The sequence below is a fragment of the Clinocottus analis genome, unplaced genomic scaffold (assembly GCF_023055335.1).
Source record: "Clinocottus analis isolate CAN_PGR_092001 unplaced genomic scaffold, fCliAna1.0.p SCAF_10, whole genome shotgun sequence".
NCBI lineage: Eukaryota > Metazoa > Chordata > Actinopteri > Perciformes > Cottidae > Clinocottus > Clinocottus analis.
The window spans coordinates 15,965,202-15,988,620 of NW_027175821.1; the positions used below are offsets into that span (position 1 = coordinate 15,965,202).

Consider the following 23,419-nt stretch of genomic DNA (forward strand, 5'->3'; position numbering starts at 1 on the left):
CTGAGCAGATAACAAAAAGACGACTTCACTTTTTGGGGGGTTAAAATATGTCTTTATAAAGCCAAATATACAAACAAACAGTCATGTAGTCAAAGGAAATCTACATTGATGATATTCATTTGACTATCAAGTCAAAGGCTGCGAAAATGACAAAGACAAATATGTTGGAGGTACTCAATTTAAATAAGCAAATCCTTTTATGGTAATTCTCCATCCGAAATATCTTCTGTATAACCCAGGGGAAGGGAAAGAAACGTGTGTTTATTTATCGATTTATTTTAAAAAGAACATAAAAAAAGAACATAAATAACACCAAGGTTGATACATTGGTATTACAAACTTATAGATACTAAAACCAATCCTCATGATAATAATAATAATAATAATAATAATAATAATAATAATAATAATAATAATAATTACAATAATAGTAATAATGATAATAATAGGAACATTATTGAAATGATCCGCATGTATACATAAATGGCTTTAAAGTTATTTAAATACATAAAAGGGAAAAATGAAACGGTCTTTGAATTATACACAAAAATACTAGTTTTTAACTGTCAGATTTAAAAAATGTGTATTTTTTTTTGCAGCATGATGAAATAGTGAGAAAATAATAACACGAGTATTATTGAATGATTCAATGTTGTTGCAGTACTTCCTATATTCCACTAGGTGTCGCCAGAGTTCCATCAAAGTGTTCTGGATTTAAAGTCTACCCAACAACAGTCCAGAGGCTTGCTCCCATACAGATACCGAGTTATCTGCAGAACTTTGCAGAGTAGTTCATACACTTGTTCATGTTTCAGGTTTTTTATTCGCAGAATTATTCAGCTAACTCAGGATAGCAGATAAGGGATAAATACAGGGATGGCCAATCCAGGTTAGATCTTACAGAATATACCATTATATTAAAGGTTTTATTTTGTAATATCCGTGTAGACAAAAAGAGACTCCAAGACAACCAACCTATTGATTTTGGGTGGATACCATTTTGTTATCCAATGCTGTTGTATAAACAGTTCCAGTGTCCCAAGGAAACCTATGGACAATAACTGCAACATATGTAGATAATATATACTAAGGGCTGCTCGCATCAAAGAAAATTGAAATATATCAACCCAGATTAACAACTAGATTATTATAGACCACATCATTTTGACATCTTCATCACATTCCAGGACTTATTTTAATATTTAGTGATTGTCTACATTTCCCAGAATGCTTTTTAATAACCTTCAATGAGCAGGGGAAAAGGTGCATGAACCTGGCGGGAAGATTTTTAATCAAAAGCGAATTGATGATCATGTGGAAATGAAATGAAAGCAGTTTGTGAAGTTTGAATACTGGAGCATGATGGACTGCATTCTAGTCTTCTGAGAAATCTTCGTCTCTTCTTTTTTTGATTCTTTTGCGATTGATTTCTCCCAATGTGATGGATAAATATCAGCAGAAAGTGGCAGCTGTGGAAAGAAGGTGTTGCTCTTTTATTTTTGAGAGACTAACGCCAACACGTGATGTTCAGGTTGGATCACTGAATCTTTTTAGGACCAGGAACAAGAACAATTTAGCACAATCAAGAACAATCTACCTCAATAGATGTGGCGATGTCCAGTTGTCATGTTTAAACTGTGAGAGTTTAGCTCCCGTTGGACGAGACAGACGAGGAAGGTCATGCAACTCAATGGACGTTGCAGTCAGTTGCTGGGTTTTACAGTCAAGAGGGAACTTTCCAATGGTTTATCAGACCAAACCACATTAAGTAGAGTAAATAAATAAATGAACAGATGCTACCTGCACACACAATGCATGTAACCAAATCAAATTCAACTCCTTTGTAAGCACGGTTTATTGGCACACATAATGGTAAAGCATACATACCAGACATCAGATATGACACTGAACACCTCTGCTATATAATGTACAAATGGTGTCTAATAATACTAGGCTCAAACATATTTAGAAATGTGTTAGCTTCCTTACAAATGCACAAATAAATACCCATAAGATCCAATTGTAGAAAGACATATGTTGCTGTCTTCTCGCCCATTTTCAAACAAAAGTCCAACAAAAGAGATCAGGGATATATTATCAATTCAATTAAAGATTAAAGAATAGCACAAATACAGGGATGCCCAACTATTTCTGTGGGGTGGATGGGATTTAATCCGCGCTTTGCGCTTTGTTTTGAAAATGTAACTTTTTTTCTTCTTCTTGTGTCCCACAATGTTCAAGAAATATGATTTTGTGAGCGTTGACTTGGTGGCTTTGGTTCTGCACTAGCTAAAGAGGTCAGGAAACACTTTGGTTCTCGACCGAAGCGAACCAGCGTCCATCCGAACCACCCGACAGAAATCTGAACCTCCTGCACGAAACAAAACAGCTGCCATATTCAAACTGGTCTCAGTGGCTGATTTACAGTGGACACAATAGATTCCACCTCTATTTACAGAGCTACAAACCTTGTAACAGTGTTCCCAAACTGATGAACCCAAAAGGAAAATCAGACTGATTTTTATTTATTTTTTTCTTAAAAAGTACATATATCAAACAAAATAAAAATCCTATAAAATCATGCAGGAAAAGGCTTTAGTATCAGTTTGGGAGTAGGTCGTTAAAGGGAGAGAAGTCCAATTTCTGAGGAGGGAAACAAATAAAAAATAAAAATCAACATTAATGCATCAATGCGTGTCGGCAAAGTTCACATACTGATTGGCGCAAAATTACAACGTGACCGCAAAGGATTCTGAGAGAAGCGAAAATACCAATAGACTACGAACACAATCAAACTGGTTTTGCATGAAATCACAATCTGTGACAACCGCAGTAATGTGGAAAAAACAATCCTGGGACGCAATTTCCCCTCGTTCGTTTGAATAGGAGTCCGTATCGGTACAGAACTTGTATTTTCCTCTTAATTGGACATGGAAATAAACAGCAACAGCAGAAACAAACCAACAGCCGACTGGATTCCCCAATAAAAATGCAATTGTCTCAAACAATGTTTCATTTGTCTCCAATGTGGCTCAATTCTTCCATCGGCTAAAAAAACACCTTGCCTCCTCACCGTTGAGCTCGCCATTTTATTTTGTTGTTTTCATTCTTCTTCTTTTCTCCCGTGTGTCTACTGTCAGCTGTAGTATTCCACCAGACGAGAGGTTTCTATTTGAGGGAGAATTTGATCCGCAATTTTCCACTGCGTTCTTGAAAAAAAAAACAAAAAAATCCCCCCCCAAAAAAAGCCTCCGCCGTGGTATTTTTAATTACAGTTGCATACAACATATATGCAGTTGTTGTCTATGACGTGTGGATATTGCTGTGCAATGCCGCCAGTGTTCTCCGAGATGTTACGGCGATTCAGAGAAGAAGAAAATACCCAGAATATCTTCGGCAGGACACGCCAGGGGTGAGTTTGCAGATTCGGATTTCAGTACAACGTTGCGAAGGACGTAGAAGCGCCGCCCTCAGGAGGGGAAAGAGAGAGAGAGAGAGGTGAAAAAAGTCCAGTCCACGTGGAGTCAAGGATCCGTTGCGCTTGTTCTTCTTCTTTTCCGTCCTTACTGCGAGGACTGGGGCGCCGTGCTCTCGGGCTTGCTGTCCTGGGCGGCGGCGGGTTTGCTGCTCCAGGGAGCGCTGTTGCCCAGAGCCGGGGAGCTGTTGAAGTCGTCCTCGTCGTCCAGGCCGTTGGTGGCGTCGTACTGCGTGTTCTCCAGACGGGTGATCAGACGCTCGTCCTCGTCCCCGAACTCGCCGCCCATCAGGGTCGGCTCGCCGACCACCATCACGTCCTGGAGGGAGACACGGAGAGAGCAACGTTTACACACCGGAGAGAGAGAGGGAGGAGATTACAGATGCGCTTGACCTTTTTAGAACAAAGGTCACGTTGTGTTTGAACTGTGTCCTTTTTGTTGTTGTTGTTGTTGTTGTTGTTGTTATACTTACAATTTAGTTATTTAAAAGCTTTTTATTCCCATACTTATGGTACAATCAGGTCAATGTTGTGTATCTAAAGAGGCAAGAAGCTACATTACATCTTAGTTCATCCACTGGGGCTTTGACACAAACATCTGTCTTTGAAAGGAGTAATAATATTTTGTGACTTAACCACAGCACATTCGCACATTTTGGCCTAAAAATCCTCTCAATTATCATTTTAAATGTAATTTAAATCAATATATACCCATTTTTATTTTTAGTGACACTCTCACAACAGAAAAACAAACATTTGCCAGTTCGTCTTCTTCATGAATTTGCTTGTTTCTTTCATTATTATAGTTTATGTTCCCAGCTTTTGAATTTTTTTTAAACTCAACTTTAGAACTGGTTTCACAAATATAATCCATTTCCACACGGGCACCCGTGACGTGTTTTTCAGTTTCGTGCAGGCCCGACCACATTTAGCCTCGGGGAGGCTCAAAAGGAATATGCTTAAGTGAGAGAGAAATTACCAGAGAAGAAATTAATGCATATCTGTTTCATCTAATTCTGAGACCAAACCACCACCTGAATATCAAGTGAACGCACATCCAACAATAAGGAAAAGAAGGTACAACATTTGCATTAAAATAAATGAATATGCATGTCTGCTGTCTCATATAGTTTCTGCAAAAAAAAAAAAAAAAAAAGGGTTCAACCGCCTTTGAAAATGGAGTCAGACAACTACCACAAGGTCACAAACACACATTTACCGTGTCTCCACTTGCTGATCTATTTCTGTTTGTTTACAGCGTGTTTCCCAACGGAGGGCCTTGCAGACGGGAGGTGTGCGCCTCCCTGCTGGAACACAGACCCCCTGCTTCCAAAGACTTTGTCTGTGTTTGTGTCGAGTGTTTGAGACGTCGGCGTGCCCAGCGAACGCATCCATCCCTAACGGTCGACCCCTCTCAAAAATCAAACCTTCCCGCGCACAAGGCGGATTCCCCCAGCGCTCTGTACCCGCCCACCAATCAATACTCATCATGTAAGACATATTTCACAGAGATGGCTCTCTCGCAGCGGGTCAAGGGAGCGAAGGAGAGAGATTTAGCCAATATCTCTGCTTCCTTGGACGAGTGTTCGGTTGGAGAGCTTTCTTGTTTTTCACCCATGTTTCAGGAGCAAACTCTTCCCGCAAATTGTTGACAAGTAATCCCCCGAGTGCCATGTGTGGATTCAACCATTGATCAATAAGCGTTGATATGGCTGTATTTCTTTGTGTGTGTGTGTGTGTGTGTGTGTGTGAATCTCATCTCCCTTTGACGGACAAAGCGTCTCCCTGCTGGCGCGCCCCAGCGCCACCCAGCGCAACCCGGGGAGAAGCTGTACAGTTAAATGGAGCGCACGCTTCACTGGCCAAGTGTGTCAACGCGGCCCGGCTCGGGGAGATCTCGCTCTCCTCAGCCGTCTCCTCCGCAGCGCGCGCAAACACACACACACACACGCACACACACACACACAATGTGACGTGCACATGAGGCTGGCACACAAACCCAGATTACTGTACAATCACACACACACACACACACACAGACACAGCACTTGAATGCAGATTAACCCCGTGCGTTGTGCACAGTCGAAGCTCATACACAGGAACCAAGGGGTTGCACCAGGAGACGTCAGCACACACGGTGACTTCCAGCATGCACTGATGTAAACAGGCAAACACAACGAGACAACTTGGCACACTGCAACGCCCCTCCTCCCCCTCTCCAAAACTCAAAACACACACACGTTTAGATGAAGAGTACAAGAGGCTGTATGTTTATCGAAAGCCATCCCCAAACCCCCCCAGCGACCACTTCTACACCCCACTATGCCTTAATCAGGCTAATTAATTTAGGTGAGCTTTTCAACTGAATGACAATATCCACACTGATTTGTCAATTTGCATAGCTAATTAAGTCATTAGCTAAAAACGTGCTGATTGCTAACAAGCCATGCACTCACCATCTGTTCCTGTGAGGAGGCCTGTCAACCTACCTCTGGCCAATTTTGGGCCTCCAAAAAAAAAAAAAAGAAAGAAAGAAAGAAATCCCTCAGACGCTAACAGCTGGTGGCTGGTGTGAGGCTGGGGAGCGCTAATTGTGAGCTAATTAATACTGTCAACTCGTCTACTCATCTCGTTAGCTTTAGCGCAAGCTAAGCGGCGGCACTTTGAATGGGCCGTGGCAGCGGTGAACGCCTCCCTGCGCCCTCCATTCACTAAACTGTGTCATTAGCATTTGTACTTTTTTTGTTTTTACAGTGATCAGCAGTGAGAAGCTCGGGGGACATCGGACCAAATATGTCCCCCGAGCTTCTTCAGCGCAACAAGTGTGAGTTTAAAGAAGACGTGGCGGGATTGTGGCGGCGGTGACACGGGGGCCCGGAGTTGCACTGTTGTTTTCTTTGTTAGTTTGTTTGTTATTTATTTATCATTTTGCTTTAAGCTATCACCAACATACAACTTTTAAGAATAAAACTAGAGATATTCTATATTTGATTGTGTTGCCTGTCTTTAAGAGACCGTGGCTCTCGGATCTAAGTGCATTAGTTCCTACTGAGGATGTAAATAAAAAATAAAAAAATGCTCACAACTAAACGGATTCAAAGAAAAGAATATATATATATATATATATATATATATATATATATATATATATATATATATATATATATATATATATATATATATATATGAAGCAAAGTAAAGTGTTTTGCTAATGTTCCTCTCACATTACAGTAAATATAGTACATTTCTTGTGGACTATTTTCAGGGGCGGATTAAAAGACATTTGGTTCTCCCGTGAGTATTTGAGCGCAGATCTGCGCGCGTGGCATCGAGTCAAAATAAACAGCAGCCTGTGTGTTCGTGTTAATAAAGGAGCATGTTACCCAGCGCAACAATGAGTGTGCTTTTACCAGTTTGTGGACAACAAAAGACAACTGCTTGTTACTAAAGTCAATAGTTTTGATTTTTTTATAGGATTTGTTGACAATAACTATAACATAGATTAGCACCAGTCTTAAAAAACTTGGAATAAAATGTTTGTATACAATTACGAAGAACAGACGCCTAAGTTTTTAGGGGAAGTATGCCACATAAATAAGACTTTGTCTGTGCCTATACATTGTGATATATATATTTTCCCCCAGCGCCGCACAAGCAACTCCATCTTAGCTCAATGCAGATCCTTGTAAATGTAATCCTTGAATGATCTCCAATCTACCAATTTAACATACAGCATTTGAGCAGTTATTACTTTAGTCTTTAACATGTGCTTCAAACACACTGAGTGACTGACAACATGACAAACCTGCTGCTGGAGGAACGCTTGGTACCAGGAACAACACATTTTCAGTAAATTCAGGCCACTAGAGGTCAGTGTTGCTCATTCTATGAACCCCCCTCTGACACACACACACACACACACACACACACACACACACACACACACATCCTCCCCACCTTCTTCCTCCCCCGCACCTTCCCTTCTCCAGCCGCTGGTATCCCCCCCACCCCCCCTGTGAGGGTCCACTCCTTATTGTCATTGGGCTCACGTAGGCTTGTGCTCAGCCACAAACGAACAACTTCTCAGACAAAGACAGCAGCCGCGCAACATATGTAACCAGCATGTTACCAGCCACGCTGCCAGTCTTTAAGAGGCGTGTGAATGCATGGCATGAGTGATACGGGTGGTGTGTGTGTGTGTGGGTGGTGTGTGTCTGTGTGTGTGTGTGTAATGTTATGGTGGGGAGAGAGGGGGGGCAGTGATGGAGTAGCGTGTGTGCATGTGACGGAGGAAGAGGCTCGGGGGTGGAGAGGGTTGTATACAGATATCTGTGATAATGAGAGCTGGCACAGAGCCAAACTGCCTTCTAGAGAGAAAACAATTGCACACGCTGTGTGTGTGTGTGTGTGTGTGTGTGTGTGTGTGTGTGTGTGTGTGTGTGTGTGTGCGCGTGTTATGTACATTATGAATGTGTGAGACGGAGCAACAGAGGTACGAGAGGAGGGTGAGGGCAACAAATCTGGAAAGATGACGAGACAGCTAACAACAGAACGGTACATAGAGGGACAGTACAGCGTGTTTAGGCGAGAGACAAAAAAATACAGTAAAAAAGCCAAGAAAAATAAAGTTTTAAAGTATCAAGCAGATGAACAACCTCAACCTGGTTGGAAACTGGTGAAAAAGTATTAAGATGATTCCCCCAAATAGGACACATAAGGCTTCCACAATTTCTACAATGTCCCAATGTGCAATCCTCTCCCCTTGGAAGTGTGTGTTGTATTTGTTTTTCTTGCAATACTTTATTTGCTTGTAGCAGCTGAAGCATGAAAAAAACATTTTCATGGTTTCGGCACTTGGTTTGCTTTGGGGAAAGACCTGCAGCAACACTGACGTGTTTTCTATCTCAACATTGAACCGAAACCCAGATCTTTAAAGAACTTATTCGCCTCGACCTAACAACATTTAGCACTGAGGTCTCTAATGTTAAAAGGAGCAACACTATTGAAGTCTTTCTTTCCAAATGTAACAGGGGAAACGTCTCTTCTGGCAGGCCAGGGTTGCCACAAGGAACACGCTTGTGAGCATAGAGAAGCATCAGCGCCTTTAAATGTCCCATTAAGCCGAATTAATCCAGTGTACGAGATGGAAGACACATGCATGCCAACCTGCAGCCCTTAAACGTTGTTTGGTTTCAGCACAGTATCAGCTGATCTGCCATGACCTCTGTTAAAAAAAAGAAGAAGAAAACCCCCCTGTTTGCTGCACCAGCGTGGCTACAGAATAGTAAATTGGATGCAGTGTATAATGAGCAGTGTATGGAACAGGTAAGAAAACTAGACAATGCACTCACAGCAGCATCAAATCCTCCAGGGGAGAGCCAGACATGTGGCGCAACACTCAGCTGTTTAAGAGGCTATTTAACCTCGAACTGTGTCAAGTGGGCTGTTACGGAAACGCGTAGCAAATCAGACGCTGACACACGGCGTGCAGAGTCACCGAAGGAGCTGCTTATCTTTATCCAGGTCACTTTTTCTGAATACAAAAATAGTGCGTTACTGGATATTGGGGAGTCACATACACACACTGCTGAGGTTCAGCTGTTAAATACTTTACTGAAGTCATTTGGGGACGGATTTCCTGATTTAAAGTTATTTCAGTTATTTAAGCGTCTTGAGTATTCAGAAAAGCACTATATAAAATTGAAGTATTATTTTTATTTGAGAAAGACCTTAAAACAGAGAGAAGTGTGATGGCGAGAAGAAGCTAATAAGATGATCCTAATTCAGGTTTTAACTCTTCTGGTTAAACTCTCTCATGTCTGCAGAACATTTTAGAAACGTTTCTATCGCAACAGCATTCAGTACTTTTTTGTTTTTTAAAAAGGAGAAAAAAAACCAACAACTTTCGTTTCGATACGACTTGAAAACAACAGATTCATCAGACAGGTTTTTGACATTTGTGGGGAACAATGGACAAAAGTAATGACTCAAATTTACAGACATGTGCAGTTGTGCACAAATCATAACTTAAATTGTTTTGGTTAATTAGCCATCAAAATCTGACATCAGTGTAAACACATTTTTTTTTCAACATGCCCTTTTTTCACTTCTGAAAAGCTGCACACCCAAGTTCATCCTCCAACGTTAGGTTTTTGTGTTGCATTTCTATGTAATACATTTCTAGAAACTATGAAATGTCTTCAATCTTCATCTTAAATTTACTGATGCTGTTACATTAACAGAACAGTTTGTTGCAGAAAAATAAAATACCAGCCCCCATGGAGCTGATATGCAGCAGCAATGGTCGTTATTATCAAATATTCAGCTTTAAAAATCCCTAAGATCGAGCTTGAGTTCTTACGACTTAATTTGGGCCACCATACAGTGCAACTGGAGCGGCTGAGATGTACAGATGTTTCACTTTGACCACCAGACATGCGTCACACACTTTCCCCCAGGTGCTGCTGTAAGTAACCATGGCAGGAAGTAACTGGAGCTGAACTCCAAACGAAGCTCTTTCAGTCCTGCCGATGTCCTGTTTTGTTTTATCAAACCCTGCATTATTAAAATACTAATAAACTCCGCTGCAGTAACAGTCCTCTGGGCAGTTGTTGAGTTCAGTGTCTTGGTCAAGGCCATTTCCAACAGGAGGCTGCTGAGAGAGGATCACTATCCCCACCCACATTTTCCCATTTGGTCCTGAATCAAAGAAACTTTGAAAAAACCACAACAACAACAACAACCTCTGGGCTACAGCCACTTGGATGAGCAGCGGGGTCAGCCGGGTCTGCCGGGTCTTTTTAAACACACATATTCAGAAGTACGCGTCGAGTACTTGGAAAGAAAAAGTGAGAAAACTTAACAACGAGCTGGAGTTGGTGATGTGACACCACCTGCGGCGAAGGGACACTTTCATTCACCTTCTTTACATGCTGTTTACGAATTTAGCTGTTCTTGTATTACTTTCCGCTTTGATGATTCTTAATGTCGTTTGTGTCGCCCTTTATGATGTTTCATGTATTTTCTCTTTGTCTTTCTGGCGACATGTTTTCAGAACAAATCCCTTGAGGTTTCTTTGTCTCACTGCACAGATTTGAATTTCCTTTCTCGCCTCTCCTCCCCGGTGTTTCATTTTTTTCCTTCTCTTTTGTGAAAATAAATTAAACCTAATAGCTGCAATACCATTAGGAATACTACGTGCCTGTGTGTGTGTGTGTGTCTGTGTGAACCTGCAAACATGCATGTAAAGTCAGAGAGAAAAAGGTTGATGCTTACAGGTACCTGACTGGAGAGGCTGAAGTTGGTGGCGGGGCTGCGTTTCTTGCTGGCGGTGGTGCCGGCGCTGTTGGCGCTGCTGGCCGAGTTCTTCCGTTTCCTCCTCTTCGTGGTCGTCTGTCGGGCGGGCTCAGCTTTGGCGCGACCAGCAATGAGAAAAAGAGGCAATGCCAAGAAGATAATGCATACAGACGGAGACAAGGTGTAGGTGTGTGTGTGTGTGTGTGTGTTTTACATAGAGGAGCGGCTCGGACGGACAGCATCGTATGTTGGGACAGGATCTGGTTTGGTGCAAAATGCTCATAAACATGCACTCAGACACACACACACACACACACATACACAAAGACACGTTAGAGACACAAGAGCGACTCGTCCACACTGGTTCATGCTTTGTTTTCTTCAGAAGGGAAACCGCACGAGCGTTGACATCTCCCCCAGACATGCACTAGTCAGAAAGAACCCGTTTCATTTGCATAAACGCTCCACAATGGACCGTGATGCTCGCCGCAATGTAAATGTGTTAATGATTGCGACGCTCCGCAATAGCACAAGCCAGATTAAAGCTGCTCGGCTAGAAAGCGCTCTCTTGTATGTTTTACCGAACGTGCAAATACACTATAGATTTAATTCGCTGAGCACGAGTGCTTTTAATGTTCTAATCATTACGTTTAAGCCAGAGAATTATGTTCTTACAGGCATTAATCTGGCATATGCAAACCTGTATTAGGTTATGTTACAGGTATTAGTGTTATTTTGAAACATGCAGATGAAGTTGCACACTGACAATGTAGTTCATGGCATTCCAATGGGCAATTAAAATGCCGCGTTCCTAAAAGACTACAGACGGCGTCACAGAGAAGATACCTTTTTTGGGATTTGTGGGAAATATTTCCGTTTTGAAGTTCTGTGGGTGTCCAGCTGTAACCAGAGCCAAACTCAGTTTTATTTGATCCAGGTTGGATAATCTCTTAAACACTTCAAGACAGAATGAGACCAGAGATGACAACAGAGGAAGAGAAATAATTGAACTTTCAATGCCATGCAGATGCTACTTTACACCAGTGGGACACTTGTGATAAAAGATGTTGGGTTTTTTTTCCAATTATGAGTTGTACATAACTCCTGAAGGTGCAATTAAATCACAAGTGAAATCATTATTATCAAAAAGATACAGTACACAGGTTAAATAGAGATCTTGTCTTTCTAGTATTTACAAAATAATCTATGTCGTGCATAATTTATGAACACAAGATTTAGCAAATTCTGCCAACATTTGTTAGAAAATCATTCCTTTTAATCTCGAGGGGGACAAGAGAACACCGCTGTGATCTTCAAACAGATGACTGAAAACAAAATCCATTTTTCGAGGTTCTTCCTAATCACACCAAGGGAGATGCTTTCATATTCAGTTACAATAACCAGCGACTCATGATACAAACAAACTGAAACTCTGTATCAGAGGCAAAACAATAAGGGGAATTTTATCAGTATCTTTTCTCTTTTGATTCCCGACTTTGACAGACGTGTGTGCAAAAAAGCGTCCCTATTGTCAGAGACAATCATTTCTGTTATCCGACTGGTTTCCTTCGACGCTGAACTGGTGACGCACTAAAAATCACTTCCATTTCCACCAAAAGGACTTATCAGAGCATAAATGCGCCTGTGGCTTCCTTCCTGGCAGAATCCCAACCAGTTTCCAAGCTGGAGAAGAATTGCAGGAAAGGGGGAACAACAGGCCCGCCAATGAGGGAAAACTGCCATTCCAGCTAAACTGCAAAGTTCAGGCAAATTTCATGTGAACGCACGGACGGATGGGCTGAAACCGGCCTGAAAACACACTGAGGAGGCCTGACGCCTGAGACAACATCACACCGACGACTAACATTTAAACAGGTACCATGAAGCAACTTGTGGAGCAAATAACCGCAAACAAACCGACCACGTCAAACTAAATTACCCATTAAAGGGATAGTTTGGATGTTTTTAAAGTGGGATTGCATGAGGTTACTTACCCACTGTCAGAGTATTACCTGTAGTACAGTACAGGAAATGTATTTCAGACACCTTTATGAATCAATAGCGCTTTAAGTGCTTGTTCTATTATAAATGTTTTCACTGCTCTACCTTCCCATCAGTCCTTTCTGAGGAAGAGCTGAAGCCGTTATCGATGCTCCACAAGACCCCATTGAGAGAAACTGTAGTTTTACCTTCCTTGCTTTAAAGAGAGTGTAGATTCAGTTCCCCGTCAGAAAGGACTGTATGATTGCAAGTTAAAGAGGTCACCATATCCTAAATATAGTGTATCCTTTAGGTGTCTGAAATGCATTGCTTTGCTCCCGTGCTGATGTTCTAAGACTGTGGATCATAAAATCATAAAACCTCACTTCAGAAAAATACAAACTATCCCTTTAAGCTGTTTTTCATTAATCACACATGTATGATATAAAACTGCACCATATAGGATTTCATATCAAGCTCCTTTTCCATGAGCACAATTAATCATCAATACAAGAGCTTTTTTTTTCTTCTCCTCAGACTTTATATTCATAAAATGCTTTCCATGTTTTTTCTCTCCCCCCTCTCTGTTTTTTTTCTTCTTCTTCTTCTTTCTTTGAAGACGAAGTCGACACTGGGGAGCCGCTGGCCGGGGAGCTGGATCTACAAGTCTGATTACACCCGGCACTCTTAATTAAAGTTACACAGGTCTGAGTCAAAGGCTTTTTGACTGGTGTTGGTTTTTAAAGACATCTCGTCACGCCTCGCTAAGCATTGCTGTAATTTGCAGCCACTCCGATGTGTCCAAAAAAACTCGGCTTACTCTTTCTCTCCAGCTTAAGACCGCACAGCCAATTTAAGTCTGGTACTTTTCAGAAACCGCCCTTAAAACATCAATCATAGAGAGCTGAGAGGCCCGTTTAGATTGGCAAGGTTGAGATTCAAGGGGCAGCCCTGAATTCAGATTAATTTCACATACCTGACAGGCAAAACATATTTAAGGGATTAAGACATATAATGGCAAATTTGGAAAAATAAATGATGCAATAAAAACACAGTCTGAGAAAATGTATTCCTACAAAGTGAGTGATGGTACAGAATTTTAAAAAAGTTTGTATTTTTTTCATTTTTTAAGTAGAGGAAATCAATTGATCTTCAGTAGAGGAAACGATGAACTTAAAAATAGATCTGCAACATTTTAGAAGACGCAAATTATGTCGTCATTTGATAACATTATGGATAAGAGCTACTTGTTTCTGAAAATATTGGTGAGAGAAAACCAGAAAAACTTTTTTTTGACTGAATTTTTTTTGTTTTTTGTTTCTTAAACAGGCGTATGGACAGTAAAGACGTGTTTCAACACGAGGTGGTAATGTATCATGTAATTACCTGGTGGGGCGACCATTCTCTGCCATTTTTGGAACAGGCATGTCTTGAGACAGTCCCTGGGGCTGAGGTTGTAGGTCTTGTGCCTTGACATGAGCTCCTGCATGGGCTCCAGGATGACACACAACTGCTGACACAACAAAAGAAACAGGGCGCTCAATTAAGTCAGATTTATTTAACATTTGATGAGAGAACAGTGTGCTGTCCGCTGATGCAGCCGCTTATCAAGGTAAAGCAAAACAAGGCACATAAACACTGATATTGTTGCTCAATTAATCACCAGCAGACTGACTTTGACTGATTAATTGTGCCGTAAATCTACTTTTTATGGACACTATTAATAAAATACCTTTAAAAAAAACAGGTTTATTGTCAAGTGCTTTAGAGAGGAGACAGATAGAGAGAGAAACGATACATTTTAATATGTTCACAGCTCACAGCAACGTGTGTATGACGGATTCATGCGTCAATGCAAACCCATCGGGAACACGCGGAACAGTCGCTTGTTCTCACACTGAACTCCAACAATTTTCTCCAGTTAAAAGTACAATATTCAGTCTGGAGACAACTGTAAATCTCTGGTGATCAGCGGTGAGAGGAACCGGGGGTCAGCCTGTCATCTTAAATACATCATGCTTAGTTTATCCGGGTAACATCTGGATAATATTATCGGTCAGCCATCGTTTCTTTAATCCAAATGCTCGTTGGTGCAGCTGCAGGACAGTGATTGGTCAGTTTTAACACCATCTTATTTGCTGGACCAATCGCGAGGCAGCACTGGGATCAAACTCCAGGCAACCGGGCCACCTCTGTCCTCTAAAACTGTTTGGTTTCTCTTCCTGACTTTCATCCATCTTTGACAATTTGACCACGAAATCAACCCGACTCAATCTTTTTGTTTTCTAACGTGGTTCAATTTTAGGCAACAATCGAGGTCATGGGTAAAAAAGAAACCAAAGCTGAAGAGAATGCCAAAGAGAACATGTTAGAAACTCGCATAATGAAAGGTAATTTATCCGATGCTACAGAGGTTTCGGCTGACCGGGGCAAGCGGTCGATGTGGTCGCCGTTCGTATTTCACATCCAGAGTGCGATGTAAGGTCAAAAATTACTGGAGCGAAAGGAGGCGTGGGTTTGCTAACTTGCTCAAGGGCACTTGGCAGTCGTTACTGAGAGAAAGGGGACTGTTAATCATTCGCTGCGTGCTCACATGATCTCATCTGACCTTCAGCATCCCACCACCCCGACGTTTCTGAAGTCAAATCTAATCAACATGCTCGTCCCGTCTTCAGCCGTACTGTACAGCGACTCGGCGGTGAAAAGGCAAAACAAGGGCAGGTATCATGTACTGTATATATTACCGACTACTATGTGTTTGGAGGCTTTAACACAAATCACCTGACAACACCGGGAATCCTAGCAGACGTGTTTTATCATGATGGATATTCAAACCAGGCATGTTCAGCAGTCCCGGGTTTCAACCCAGGCATTCTAACAGCCGCGGCTGCTTCCTCCAAATTACCCGACATAAACATAGTAATGTCGGCTCCCTGTGTTAGGACGGCAGTGTTTTGTTGCCATGCAGCTGGAGGTAAAGTGAACATCCCTGTAGCAGACTAATCCCATGTTCTCCTCTGATAGTTCCCTCCTGACACAGTAATATCCCTCCACAGCTCAGCCAACAAGCCCTGGCTCTCAGCCTGAAAACAAGGGCTATTTTCAGGCTGAATAGTAGGAAGCCGGCAGCTCCGATACATAGAAAGGCTTAAATACTCCAAATGAAAAAATAAAAAAGAAGGAGAGATAGTGTGTGTGTGTGTGTCTGTTTGTGAGAGTGAGAGAAAGGCCGGTTGTAACCCCTGAGCCAGGAAACAGTCAGTCTCTTTCGGAAGGACTGATAAACGCTGGGAAAGGCCAGGGACGCATTATTGCCAGATTAATGTGAGGAAAGGGTGTATTTTACTTTGACATCCTCGGACAACAGTAGAGGGAAATATGTTTTGCAAAGTGTGTGATATGATGAACAACAGTAGGCTCCAGGGGGTCGCGAGAGGAATCCAAAGCCGAGGTCGCGCCGCCTGACATTCAAGGCCGCTGTGTTCACTGTGGCGTCTTTTGATCGGGGGTGTCTTGTAGTTTTTTTTGCAGCGGCAGAGGGACAAAGATCCTTCATCTGGAATCCCTGATGAGGTCTCCAAACCACGTCTTCACTACGACTCTGTAGATCAGTCCCTGTGCTAGGTTTATTCATGCAAACGTCCAACCCCCCTTAGGGGCCGCTGCAACCACACAGAGCACAGACGGGGAGGCTGCAGGCGAGCCCGCCGCCGGGTTCCCCCCTCAACCTATGTCCCGCGCTCTCATTGGCTGAAGCTCGCCGGCACGCTGGATGTCGGGAATGCGTCAGCGGAGGTCCAGCAACCAAGCCAAACGCGGGTTTGCCTCCGGTCTGGGTCTTTTGTCCGGGGGCGTTACGAACAACCTGCCGGCGGGCCGGTCGGGCTCAAGGAATTGGGATAATGGAATTGTGGGAATATTTTTCTGGGGGGGGGAAATGTTTGCCAGACTTTTCCGTGATCTTGTCTTAGTTCTTTTGAAAAGTTTTATGTCCTCAGGCTTTAGAATAGTACCCAAGTGAAACAGTCTATTAATAAGTGAGAGGCTGCAAGTGGATATTGATTTGTTTTAAGGGTCACAAGAAGCCCAAAAGGGTGTGAACCGCTGCTTTCTTATACAATGACGTCTCTATGAAACACTGAATCCTCTCGATGCTCTCTAAAGCTCACATACCTAAAATGTAAATTAAATTACCTAAACAGCATTGCCTTTAAACTAGAGATATAATATTCGTAGTTTATGGTGTTTTCAATTTCACTAAACGGAAAGAAAACAAGGGTAAATCCTTCATTATGTTTTCTGCAGCATTTTAAATAAAACCACGCAAAGTCCTGGTTTAGCAGACACGCAAGGATTTACGTGAACATTTCAGGTTTCGAACCAACTTCCCACCAACTAACAATTCTTCAAAAGCGAAGCTGGGTCTATTTACACGTAAACAACTTCCATAAAGCGCAGCAGGAAACCAGATCCTCGTTTCATTGTTCCGTTTTGCACTGACCATCTGAATCACCCAAATGAAGAATGAACAGAAGCCAAATCTTTTCGTGTGTAATTACAGATACTTGAATTATGTGTTTCCCCCCTTCAGCCGCATTACAGTTGCTTTCTGTATAGAAAATCATTGTTATAGGCAAACAAAAACAACCACCCTGCTTCCTCTGCCTCTCTGTGTCTTTCTTCACTCGGTTAATATAAGCAGCGGAGGTGCCGTTCCCTGATTCGCGCGCCATTTCACAATTATGAGTCTCAACAGGGAGCGTTCATTAATGTTATGCTAATTTTCTGTATCCAATTAATTCTTCTCTCTCCCCATCTCTCTCCCGCTCGCTCTTGTTCTCCCATTTGGAAATCGTAGCTGTCAGTCAACTGTGGCGTCGAGAAACACAAACAAAACCCTGTGAAATAATCACTAATGTATTCAGCCGGCTTATACTTCCCAGTCCCGTAAATTACATTGCTGCGGTCAGGTGGAAAAGCATGTATATGCAGGGAGTAAAGAAGAAATAAGTGCTTATATTTTTTTGTTTTGATGCCACGCACTTTTGAAATTATACACTCTGGTTTCAAACGCCGGAGAATCATAAAACGTGTTCAGCACATAAACAACAGCATAAGCTTTCAAATTCAGTAAGACAGAGGAAAAATATTTACATTTACAGTCACGATATGACCTTAAATAAACTAAAGAAATAATAAGGGAATGTAAAAAAAAGCCCATCTTATTCAAACATTGAATATACCTATAATTTAAAGCCACATTTGAAATATCTCATTACAGATTTACTGCAGCGCAGGTAATGCAATCATGCCACATTAGATATGACAAAGCATGAATATTCTACATTATAAAAACATCTTTATGCTGTCTAGACACATCAGGATACGAGAGTTAGTTTAGAGAGTATGAGCGCCATGAATAACTCCATTTAAAAATGGACATGAATTGTTCCTCTGTGTGCATTAAAGTGTGAGGAGATGAGAACAAAAACAAAAGCAGAATGACAATCATTGACATTGACAGACAGACACACACACACAGACACACATACAGACACACACACACAGACACAGACACAGACACACACAAACACAGAGAGTCCTTACCCTGAGGTAGTTGAGGGTGAAGTTGGTCAAACCCATGCGAGTGATGTTTTTGGACAGTTGTTCCAGCACCTGAGGGTCTTGTGCCTGAAGTCCGCAGCAGGGAAACCAACACAAAAAGAAATATAAGCCAAATATTTGTACGTCTGTTATTTTAGTTACGTTTGCATTCAACTGACAACGAATAAACTAATTATCTCCAGGCTATTAGGCTAATTGGCATTCATCAGATAATGCACATTCGACACATTCACACCCTCGAGTCATAAATGCGACTCCGAACATTGTTATCGCGGTCGTGCCGCCGAGCCGACTGGAAGCATCTCAGGCCTTCATTCCACGCTGTTGTCCAACTGTGAGTCTAATTAATCAATATTATTGTGTCCTTCCATTTAAATGTACAGACACTTTCCATTCAGTATCTTCACTGGGTTTGGTGACGTTGTATGTGTATGTATGTGTGTGAATATTAATGGAAGTGTGTATGTATAATGTGTGTATGTATGCGTCTGTTTGTGTCGTTGTGTATTTATGTGTGTGTATGTGTTTATGCATGTATGTATGCATGTGTGTGTATGTATATATCTATGTATGTTTGCATGTGTGTGCATGTGTATATGTGTACATGTGTAAGTGTGTGATTGCATACATGTATGTATGTGTGTACGTGTGTGTGTGTAAGCGTATGTCTGTGTGTATGTATGTTTGTATGTGTGTATATACCTGTGTGTGTATGTAAGTGTGTATGTATGTATGTATGTATGTATGTATGTATGTATGTATGTATGTATGTATGTATGTGTGTATGTATGTATGTATGTGTGTATGTATGTATGTATGTATGTATGTATGTATGTATGTATGTATGTATGTATGTATGTATGTATGTATGTATGTATTCAGGGTTCAGGGAAGCAGGAAACATGTGCAGGGAAAACATCTTAAATAAGAACAAAGCCAAGATAGCAATTACAGGATGACATCTGATAGAAAAAAATAAGACTTTTTTACTCAGTTTGTCTGCCCTCCAAGAAGAAGAAGAAGAAGAAGAAGAAGAAGAAGAAGCAGAAGAAGAAGCAGAAGAAGAAAAGCTGTGGGTATTGACAGAGCAAAACAGAGCCCAGACTGAGGAGAAGCAGTGAGCCCACTTGCGTTCACCGCCTCATGAAAAATGCATAATTCTATCTCCAGTCGCATCTCAGTGTAGAGAAAGTCAAGAGGGAAGCGAAAAGAGTTCCTCCGCGCCGTCAGCAGGCTGGCGCCAGTGAGGGGAGGATCGAATCAGCGTGCGGCGTTTGGCCGGCGGCGGATCGGAATCTGAATGACTTCTCTCATCAAGTTGAATCAGTCTAAACGCGCGTGTACGGGAATCCGTCTTGGCCGCGTAATCAACTATGTGCGGAGTAACTCGGGTAGAAGATGCCGGGACGACAGACTCCCGGGTCAAGAGGTCAAAGGCAGACAAACAACGGAGGACACACTATTAAGAAGAAGCCCTTCGGGATTCAAGAGGCGTGGCCATGTTACAGATTAGATGTTTAAACAGTGGAGCAGCTCTGCAGTACATCACACCTCAGGTTAGAGGAGTCTGCTCAGCTCAATGGAGACATTTCAGGACAATGCTGAGGTGCAGTTTTATAACACTTGATGCATTTCTACTTCACTACTTCCTTATGGGAAATACTGCTCTCTTCAAGTCTACATGTATTTACATACCGAAAACATGGCCCGTTGTTGGGGATTTAAGTAAACAACTAACCAAATAATAAATCATTCACAGGAGATGGTTATCAGCAAGCAAACACTGACCTTAAATATTTGCAGCGCATTTCTGTTCTTCCAAACAGGCTACCTATTTATTAACAATAATCAGATATAGTAAAATAACCAAAAAAACATTGACTATTTATGTGTTATTGTCTCTTTTTAGATTGTCGGCTGCATTACTGCTGCTAGTGGTGTCTTTGAAACTGTTGCACCTTCGCCAAGCTGCATTTTTTACAAATGTTTTATGCTCATGAATTAGAACGTATGGATACGCAGCTGTTTGTCCTCTCTGCTGCTCTGTGTGTCTGAGCGCGTGCACACTGTGTGGGACGGAGGTGGGCGGAGCAGATGTTTGAGAGGGGACTCTTCCACTTCTTTATTGCCATTGTGTCTTTACACACCCTTAACAAACACAACAAAGACATTAACCCGTTTGGGGTTGGTGTTAAGTAAGTGCTTTTACTCTATCAGAGTACTTAAGTAGACTTTGAAGCTGTTTTTTTTTAATTATTTCCATTTTATTACTACTTTACACTTTCACAGTACATTTATTTGACCACTAAAGTAAAACAATTAAGATTTTAAAAACATGGTAATATATACAGCACATTTAGCTTATTTCTGCAATCAGACATCAAATATAAAGCAAACTATAGTAATTTCTGCACTCAGACATGATTGTAAATGTATGACTTTTACTTGTAATTGAGTATTTCTAAGTTGTCGTATTGTTACTTTTACTTTAATAATACTTGCTTACTTACTGAATACTTGCACGACTCATTTATTTTCATCCATTATAAAGTTGAATCAAAGTTTACTGCCGGCTGCAAACAAACGCTATTCAACAAATGAAAGAATCCCCAAATAAAGTCTTCTTGAATAAAATTAAATTGACAATTTAGTTTCTAACTTTGATGAGTTTCTAAAATCAGCCTCTAGTGGGCGATGCAGGAACCACATCTACTCTGAAGTACTTCCTGTTTACCTCATGTCTGTCAGTAACGGGTCCATTTTAAATTGAGTTAAAGTATGCTACATCTTCCACAGGACGAAGGTATGTCGCTGAACTTATTCTAAAGCTCGAGTGATTCTACTTCACTGGATAAAGTGTTTGATACTATTTCCATCGCTGAGCAGCTTCTATCACACTGACATCAAACGGGCTGCTTCTTTATTCACTTCTAAAGACTAAAATAAGAAACAAACTTTATTTCTTTTCCAAACAGTTCTCTCTTGAGCGACTCTACTTGAGATCTCATCCCCCTCCAACACACCGGTTCCTTCCACGGTGTCTACATCTGTCCCGGTATCTGCAGTTCCAACCGGTCCGCTCCGGCTCCCATGTGTCCGTATCTGCTTTCATTAGTCCAGGCAACGATCAAAAGGCTGAGCTCACACTCACGCACAAAACAGAGAAGAGCTGGCCAGGATCCACGGGGAGAAAAACACACACACACACACACACACACACACACACACACAATATCCCCACTCTACGGGAATTAGTGTGAATACCCAGAGGGGCCAATTTATTGGCCAGGGAAAATTCATATGAAGATTTGGCACAAAAAAAAAAAAGAACGGCACCTATAAAGAGGAAGCGGCCTCTTATACACACCTTTAGGTCCACGGGGGTAAGTGGAAAATACTTGGAATGAATCTTGTTTTATTCATCAATCAAATGGGAGGAACTGCAAGTATAGAAAGTATATTACATATCCCTGCCGGAAAGGGAAAACCCATGTAAGGGGACTATGAGCTACTTATTTTAATTTTTTTGTGGGGGGTTCAAAGCCCTTTTCAACTGGGAATACGTAACATTTCTGGCTGCATCTTTCTGTTGAAGTCCTCGCTTTTGTCGTTCAGACTTTCATGTAAATGTTCCCTCCGGCTTGCTTTTCCCAGACATGACAGGACATTTGCGGACAGACAGGAGGCGTCACCGCTGCTGCGAAACGGCTGCGAGTTGAGAAGTTTAATGACATGAAGAGGAAAGAAAGGTGTTTTGTGTTCTCTCGCCGTTTATGACAATCTTCCAGTGACTCTCCTCATAAATGTTCTCATCAATTTCCTCGTTTATTAGGCGGCGAACTGCGCCGCCTGTTTTATGAAGTCCGACTTTAAGACTTCTCTCCTGCTCACGAGGTTTTCCGGATATTCTCTTAAGTTGAAAGCTGAAAGAAATCAGTAAAGAAGACAGCTTGTCCAATTATTTAGATCTTTTTTTTGGTCCCGTTTTTTTCACTGCGCGAGAAAAAAATGATAATAGAGCATCTTATGACATGAGCATAGTCCCCTCCTGTAACGTCGGCTCATTCAAAGTAGTTTATAGTTTAGTGAGGTGACTTTATCTTTTTTAAGAGATCAAAGCCTATGCAGCGGAAAAACATTGCAAAGATCTTAATTGAGCGTATGAGATGCACATTTAATTTCTCTCTATGTGCTGACAAATATTTGCAGAAAGACCTGGAAAGATTATTGTCACGACTTTACCGCTTATTACCACGTGAGACCAACGCGTGAAGTCAGCGCCACGTTCCCGTGAAGAGGTGCGGGCCTGGAAGGGAGTTGTGTAACATAAAGAAGCCCCACTGTTGAGCACTGAGGCCAATATGAATATACACTCAGGTGCCAGTTTATTAGGTACACCTACAACAGTCCTGAAGATAACAACATCCAGCTTTGTGGTGCGTTTCTGTAATGTAGCCTTGTTGATAGGAACGGAGTGGACACAATAATAGCAACAGCGGTCACTATGTTTAATTTGGCTTCCTTTAGATCTATTCATAGGAAAATTCCATGGTTTTTTCCCTCGTAGCGGCCGCGCTGAACACAACTTGTGTTCTGAATCATTTGAAGACAGAAGAGCTTCTGCGAGCGCTAGCTTCACTGCACGGCTCCAGTGACTAAATGTGTGTTACACTTAGTGGAATTAAGCAGATTATTCATTCGACCTTGTTATTTTTTTTCTCCCTCCCTTTTCAGACAAGGGCCCTTTTTTTTTTTTATCCTCGGTGGCCTTTGATGTCTGCAAATAAATTGGTTTGCAAAAATCCTTCCAAACTGCTTTGTTGGCGTTTAAATTTCCTATGCTCATGAGTAGGTACTAAAAAGTGTCTTGGCAGAGTGCAGAGCTCCTCTTTAGGATTAAAATAAATAAATAAGTAAGGAGGGGGTAAATGATGTCACACTCACGTGCATGGCCAGGATGCTGCGGGGGATGAGCTCCCGGTACTGCCGGATGGTAAAGTGCCACGTCTTGATCCTCATCAGATCATCAAAGGCAAACTCCAG

General features: G+C 41.7%; 1 protein-coding gene across 6 annotated transcripts in view; it reads right to left on the reverse strand.

The window, feature by feature from the left end:
* Positions 1-1,837: 1,837 nt before the first annotated feature.
* ldb2a (LIM domain binding 2a) overlaps positions 1,838-23,419 on the reverse strand; it is an 86,759-nt gene continuing 65,177 nt past the window's right edge. Inside the window, exons 4-9 of one of the 6 annotated variants that reach the window (XM_068593195.1) lie at positions 23,321-23,419; positions 18,359-18,442; positions 14,138-14,261; positions 11,618-11,671; positions 10,757-10,884; positions 1,838-3,794 (exon numbers count right to left, since the gene is read on the reverse strand). The exon at positions 23,321-23,419 is cut by the window's right edge and continues 24 nt beyond it. In XM_068593195.1, the coding sequence (XP_068449296.1) occupies positions 3,564-3,794; positions 10,757-10,884; positions 11,618-11,671; positions 14,138-14,261; positions 18,359-18,442; positions 23,321-23,419 (720 nt within the window). In that variant the 3' untranslated portion in view covers positions 1,838-3,563. Of the gene's footprint in view, positions 3,795-10,750; positions 10,895-11,615; positions 11,672-14,137; positions 14,265-18,358; positions 18,443-23,320 lie in introns of all 6 variants that reach the window. The other 5 variants (XM_068593186.1, XM_068593164.1, XM_068593183.1 and 2 more) reach the window with 5 other exon arrangements.